The 7,099-nt window shown below is 53.8% G+C and overlaps 1 protein-coding gene across 1 annotated transcript in view; it reads left to right on the top strand.

Annotated features, from left to right (window-relative positions):
• The window catches only part of LOC103774470 (voltage-dependent L-type calcium channel subunit alpha-1S-like), a gene marked incomplete at its 3' end in the record, with an annotated part of 19,457 nt that overhangs the window by 307 nt on the left and 12,051 nt on the right, over positions 1-7,099 (top strand). The window contains exon 2 of the mRNA XM_008941879.1: positions 3,878-3,983. Coding sequence (XP_008940127.1) covers positions 3,878-3,983 — 106 coding nt within the window. The remainder of the gene's footprint in view (positions 1-3,877; positions 3,984-7,099) is intronic.

Consider the following 7,099-nt stretch of genomic DNA (forward strand, 5'->3'; position numbering starts at 1 on the left):
TGTGGGTGGTGTGGGGAGAAGGCAGGGGCAGCCTGGGTGGCAAGGGACTTGTGGGAGCGAACACATTTCGTGCTGGCAGGAGCTGTGCTGGGGAGAAAGGAGGGAAGGGCTGGCAGGAGGGGAGGGGGTTTGGTGTGAGGAGGGAGCACAGGGCCCGCCGTGGGGTGGGGATGGGGCCAGGCAGAGTTGGAAGGCCAGGCAGGAGCTGAGGATGGAGCTGGGGACAGCACGCTGCCCCGGGGGAGAGGTCTGAAGGTGGGTTGCAGGACCATGGAGGGCTGCTTGGGATGGCTCTTGGTGTGAGTCACTGCCTGCCTGATCCCACAGCTGCTCCCTGCCCGGGGGGTGGGGGCTGGCCAAGGTCCCCCAAATCCTTACTGACACCATCATCCTCCTGACCCCCATCCCTCCCCGGCACTGCTGCCCCAGATGAAGATCTTTGTGGGTGAGGGACAGAACTGTTCAGAGGGACAGCATCTCTCTGTGCCTCTTGCTCAATTTAGGGATGGGGTCTGGGTGGTTGCTCTTTGGCCATCTTTCCACTGGGGCAGTGTAGCTTGGAAATACCAAAATGTTGTATTCCTGCCACCCGTCCAGAACTGTTTTGGGCCATTACCTATCACTTTGTCCTTGATGGAAAGGAAGAGGATGGGGGATGAAACATTTCACTTTGGCTTCAGCAGAACGTTTGGGCTCACACAGAACGGTGGAATTTAGGGATGTTTTCAGCAAATCCAGTTCTTCCACCTCAGCTTTTCTCATTTCAGTTGCTGAATCAGCTGCATGTTCCTGTCCTAGGCAGGACCAGCCCAGCCCTGGCCAGGCTTTGCTCCTCTTGGAGATGGCCTGGCTGTGTTGTACATGCAGTGCCTCAGGGACACCAAAACCATGTCCCAGCACTGCCAGAGGTGCCACCTTCTTCAAAGCCCAGGGTGCCCATCTGCAGGCACTGGGGGCATGCCCACACCCCTGATGGTGCTGGTCCTGGGGTCTGAACCCTTGTTCCTTCACTGCAAAGGGTCCCTCTGTCCTGTGAGGAGAGGGAGAGGAGCTGAGATTGGGGAGTTCTCCATTTCTCCTCTGGCCTGAGGACTGGGTTGTTCCACAAGCACATGGAAGGGAACTGTGCCTGTGTCTTAAATAGGCACTGAGCAGAGAAGAAACTTGTGCATGGACCCTGGTGGCAGGGGGAGGGCTGGAAATAGGATTTACATCTTCCAGCATGCTCAAACACATTCCTTCTGCCAGGCCAACACGTGCCAGAGGGAGTGCAGAGTGCAGTGGGGGCTTTCCCACACTGCTGCCCCGGGAGGGGGTGTGGAAGGGGCAGGTGGGTGTCCCACCAGCAAGGTTACAGGTGGTTCTGCCCTGTGCAGTTCAAGTGCTCCAGGGCATCGAGTTTCTCCAGCACCTCTCCTGTGCCTGGCTGTATTTATACCCCGTGCCCCTGCCTGCCCTCGGGCAGGGATCAGGGTTTGCAAGGCATGACAGGGTCGTTCCATTCCTGCTGGTTGTTGTGGTCTTCGGGGCCAGGCGAGCTGCCCAGGGGAGATTAGCTGCGACCATTTTCTGGGGGGGTACCTGGCATCTGGCTGAATTCAGCCTGGCAGGACGTGTTCCTCTTCCTTGAGCCCATCTCTGCTGTGCAGCTTCAGCTGCCAGAGCACAAAGCTGAGCCACAGGAGTGGGACAGGGTCTTCTCCAGGCAGCACTGGGGTGAGTGGGGGTCAGGCTGGCTTCAGGCAGAGGGGTTTATCCTGGAATTTGCTCCCATCTCAGAAAGGATGTTTGTTAGCACAAGGAAATCTGGGTGCTCTGTAAATGGCTGAGTGTTGCTTGCTTGACAGCTACCCCAGCAAGCTGATGGTCACTGGGACCTGCCTGGATTTGTGGTGTCAGCCTGCTGGTCCCTGTGGGTTTGCAGCCAGGAGGACTTCAAGGCAGGAGTCTGGGGATGCTGGAGGACCACAGAGCTACACTGAACTACTACTGCTGCCACTGAAGGGCTAATTCTTGCTGCAGTGCAGATGTTGGGACCCTTGGGTGCTGTGTGGCAGGAGACTGCTGGAGAGAAAGAAGTGAGATGGCAGCACAAGGAGGTGAGAAGGATGTTGAGGCTCCATCCCACTCCATTCCTACTTAATAACAGTGCCAGACTCACAGACCTGGAAGCAGCAAGTTGAGTCCAGCTCCAGTTAGCAGACAGGTCACCCTTCAGGGGGGCTGCTCCTGTCAGAGCAGGCAGGTGAGTCTCTGCCCCATGACCTGGAAGGCAGAGGGGAACAGCTTTTCCTCTAGGTGTTAAAGAACCATCAAGCTGGTGGATAGATGGGTTCAGGAAAGGTTAATTTTGCCTTTTGTGGCATGCCCACTGCAGTCCAAGGCAGGGAAGCTGAGCTAATTAGTTGATTAACGGAGGTGTAAGGAGGTGCCAGTGTGGCTGCAGGGCCTGTGCTGGAGCTGGGAGGGCTGGGCTGGGCTCTGCAGGGGGTGTGTGGCAGGGCTGTGGGTGCTCCCACAGGGTGAGTTCCTGGGAGCTGCTCTCCTTTGGGAGATGAGCCCAAGGTGAGATGGGTGCTGGGAAGTCCTGCCTTGTGCTGGAACCTCTGAACGTTGGGTGGGATTTACCAGTTGGGTTGTTAGAGGTGGGGATGAGAGATCTCCAAACAATTTATGGGGAGAAATGGTGCCTGTTGTGAGTGTGGGTGTTGGCTGCAGGACAGTGGAGAGGAGAAGGGGCTGAAGGGGAGTGTGCTGACTTGTGTCACTGTTGATTCATTGTCTCTAGGTGGGTCTGGCTCGGTGAGCACCTGGACCAACCTTTTCATTTCCTCCAGCTGCCTGGAGCTCCAGCAGCTCCCAGGAGCACGAGCAACACAAGGGGGTGGGGGGCAGCTGAGGTGCACTCGTCAGGAAACCACTGGCCAGGGGACTCTGAGATCAGAGTGGGGTCCCTGGGGTGAAAGCCTGGCCAGGGACGAGGTCCTAGAGCCAGAGTTTGAGCTGTCTGGGGGCTTCAGGAGCATGGTGGCTGAAGCTCCACCACGAAGGTTCCATGTCCTAGCAGAGCAGTGGCAGCAGCAGGGCCTGGGAGTGCCCAGGTGCTTGTCCTAGGGCCTGCAGGGGCAAACAGCAAGTACCACGTTTGTGCAGAGATGTCCTAGGGCCCAAGCACACACAGAGAAGCACAAACCCACCTTCTAGGCAGCAGGGTGAACACTCTGATTCCCCCCAGCCTGTGGCACTCGGGGGATCAGTCACACCAGTGCTGCCTGCACGGGGGCACTGAGGCTCGCAGGACATCTGGGGCTGTTAGCAGCTGGATGTTCTGCTGGAGGAGACCCTGCCTGAGCTCTCCCCCCTTAGGGACCTCGTGATGGAGACAGGGCCCACCTGAGCTCTGCTGCTCAACAGCTTCTCCCCCCCTGATGCTGAGTACGTGGGGAGCCAGGGCCAGCACACTGCAGGGTGATGCTTTGGTGAAGTGCCCACAGGATGCAGGAGGGTCCTGACCCTTCAGGATGTCTCACTGGAGGGTGATGAAGAGGAGACCACCAGTTCCCCCATTCCCTCATTACTCTCCTACTGCTGCCTTTCAGTTTGTGCCCCCTCCCCACATGTCCTGTGCCCAGGCTGTGCTGAGTGTCCAGGCCCTGTGCCTCCCCCTGACCCATCCCCTCCCTCCCTGGGCACCCAGGAGAGGGGCAGCTGCTGAGGAGGTGCAGAGGGTGAGGTCTGGCTGCTCTCTCTGCTGCTGTGCCCAGTGGGAGGCTGATTCCCCACAGCCACTGAGGGTTTCCCCACACACACCCCAGCAGCACAGACCAGGGCTGGACATGCTTCATTCCTCTCTCCACGCCTTGACTCTTCCTCCCAGACCCTTCGAGATCATCATCCTCCTGACCATCTTTGCCAACTGTGTTGCCCTGGCCATCTACCTGCCCATGCCTGAGGATGACACCAACGTTGCCAACTCCAGCCTGGTAAGACACGACCCCTCCTGCTGCCCTGGGCTTTGAGGGCTCTGTGGAGCTGGTTGCTCAGTGAGCCACGGGTGCAAGGAGGTCATACATGGAGTGGAGGCATCTGCAGGGTGTACTCAGGGGCTGTCTGTCCAGCCAGAGATGCTGCAAAGAGAAAAAGAGGCAGAGTGGTGGAGAAACTGCTGCAAAATTGCTTTCTGGAGGGTTTGAAACTCCTGTCCCTAGGTTGAGATCAAAGGGAGGGAGAAATGATGCCAAAAAAAAGAATAAATCCTCTCAGTTTTTCAGCAGGTTGATGTGTGGAGTGCACAGGAAGGGAGAAATGATGCCAAAAAAAGAATAAATCCTCTCAGTTTTTCTTTGCAGTGACACTTCCAAAAGGAAACACTTTGTTCCAGAAAGGCTCAAATGTTTTGTTTCAGCATTTTTGGATTAAAATCTTCTGACCTTTCATTTCAAAACTGTATTTTAATTTTGATGCTTTTTATTTAAGAGGTAAAAAAAAAACCCTACCTTGGTTAAGCAGAGAGATTGCTCCCTTTCAATCAGTTTATTCCTTTTTGGTTTATCCCCCCCCAGTCACTCCACGTTGCCTGGAATAAGATGTTTTGGTGTGACCCAGATCAATAGTTTGTGCTATTTTTAGTTTGCCACCTCATTCCCCTCTTCACATCCCCACTGCAGCTCAATCCACTGTAATTTCCATTGAGCCTGAGCCTGGTGACTGAATCAAGGCACCTAAATACCCCTTTTTCTAATGAAATGTGCTCTCCTGCTCATTCCAGGACTCCTCAGTGTTGGGGTGGGGTGTGTTGTGTGCAGGTATGGCTGGCTGAAAAAAGCACCTCTCTGGTTTTTTGCCTGTTCCCTAGAGACTCTGCAGGGGGAAATGCTGACACAAAACCCAAGAATCTGAGGTGCAAAATGCAAAGTACAGTTTTACTTGTGCAGTTTTTAATTCCTTCAACTGCTTTTGTGCCTTTCCCTCTCAACAGGGTTTTAGTGGCAGTGAGGACAGTGTTTAGTTCTCATTTCCTTGGGGAAAGGCAAAGGGGTCACTCTGGGTAACGTGTTATACCTTTTAAAATAAACCCACAAGGGGTCTCCAGAAGAGACATATTAAATATTTAATAGAAAAATATATATTTATGGAAATACATCTCTATAAATAGAAATATATTTCTATAAATAGAAATAAAAAGACATCTATATTTGCTGTCTATTAAGTTGCTGTGGCCTGTTGGGGGATTTTTCAGGCTCTGGCCTTACAGCCCTCCCCATCAGCAGCCTGGCAGCCCCAGGCTTCTGCTCTTTCATCCCTGCTCTGCCTGTCCCTTTGTCATCATGTTCTGGTGGCTTTGTAGGAGCAATCCCAGCTGAGAGCTGAGATTCCTGCCCACCACCCTGGGTGCCAGGCTGTGCTCTGCACGGGGCCTGCAGGTGAGTGCAGCAGAGGCTTGTTGGAGGCATTTCTTCCTGCAGCAGAGAGGCTGCAATGCATTTAATCTCTCCATGGTGCTTTTTGAAGTGCCTCCCTTCATTGCCCACTTCTCTCCAGAGAGGGCTGAGTTTATCTAAAGACCCTGAAATAGTTGAGGAGGCAAAATGTGTGAGGAGCAGCTAAGCCCAAGCAGGGAGGGTGTTGCCCCACGTTGTTTGGAGAAGCAGGATTGAGTTTCACTCTCCTCAGAGCTCAGTGCTGAGGGCTGTGCAGGAGCCTGTCCTGCCCCAGCTTCCTTCAGAGGAGCCTCCTGCTCTGAAGCTGAGTCTCCAGCAAGGAGAGTTTCTGGATGAGGGGATCTCCTCAGAGACCCCTGCTGCCACTTGCCTCCTGCAAGGCTGGAAACCCTGGAGAGGAGCCACACCTTTGACTCTGTCTTTCCAGGAGCACTCAGGGAAGGTCTGAACTTTACACTGGCTTTAGAAGTAGACTCATGAAAACTTTCTTAACCAGAGCTCATTCATGGGGGTGAGAAAAGAGTATTTGATAACCCAGAAGTCTTCTATGAGTCTGTTTCACTTTATCCTGGAAGAAAGACAGTTTAATTTCAATGTATTTCATTATTATTCTCTTTAGATTTCTTCTGGTCCAGAAGATTGTTTTTTGTAAGGCTGGTTTTGTCTAATTCCAGTGAAATCAAAATATTTCTGGAGAAGTAAAGGCAAATCTCTGGGGTTTGCAGTTGGTCTGTTCTGGTGTTTGACATTAAAATGCCTGGTTCTGCCTATTGCTGGGGAAAAATCAGCCAAGGGTAACTACTCAGAGGGAAGGGACCCTTGCAGAGCATCCAAAAGCAGCTGGGCTTTGGAAGTGTGACAGGTAGAATGTGGGGTCTGGTGAGTGGGGGACAGAGCTGTGCAGAGGAGCCTTAGGAACACAGGTAAGGGCTGTGAGCAGGCACTGCTAGTGTCACAGCTCTGTGCTGAGGTAGAACAGATGGTTAATATAAAGGAGCTTTCTTCCCCAAAATCCCACTGCTTGGGGTTGTGTTGGGTCAGGGAAGGGGACCTGTGTGTTTCAGAGCCTGACCACAGCCCCAGGCACCATTCAGTTACAGGAATATGGGCATCTGCTGCCATTTCAGCTGTCCTGGGTGCCTGTCTGCTGCTCTACAGGAGTGTGTCTTGCTTGTGGGTCCTGTGTGGCTTCTGCCACCCCAGGGTTGCCCCAGGTAGCCCAGGACATCTCCAGCACTGCTGGAAATAGTGACAGTGACTCGTGAGCAGAGACTGCTGGTCCAGGGCTGGCTTTGAAGACCAGCAGCCTGCTGCTGGGTGTCACTTGAGGCTGGCGTGGGTCACTCACTGCAGGAAGGGCCTGATTACATGGGGCTTTTCTAGAGCCTGAGGTCACCCTTGAGTCCTCCAAGAGCTATGAGAATAGCCCCCATGGCTGCACAGCTCCATGCACCTCCCACCACTCAGGGCACAGGACTGCAGCAACTGCTGTTGCTCTTCCACCCAGCATCTTGAGGGATCCAGCAGGGAGAAAAAATACAGCAGCTTCCAAAGCCTGACCCATCAAGCAGGATCAGAGAATCACTGTGGTTGGAAAGGACCTCTGGGATCATCAGTTCCAACCTTCATCCCACAATCTCCCTGACCACCAGACCAAA

Source organism: Merops nubicus, unplaced genomic scaffold (assembly GCF_000691845.1).
Source record: "Merops nubicus isolate BGI_N331 unplaced genomic scaffold, ASM69184v1 scaffold16500, whole genome shotgun sequence".
NCBI classification, from domain to species: Eukaryota; Metazoa; Chordata; class Aves; order Coraciiformes; family Meropidae; genus Merops; species Merops nubicus.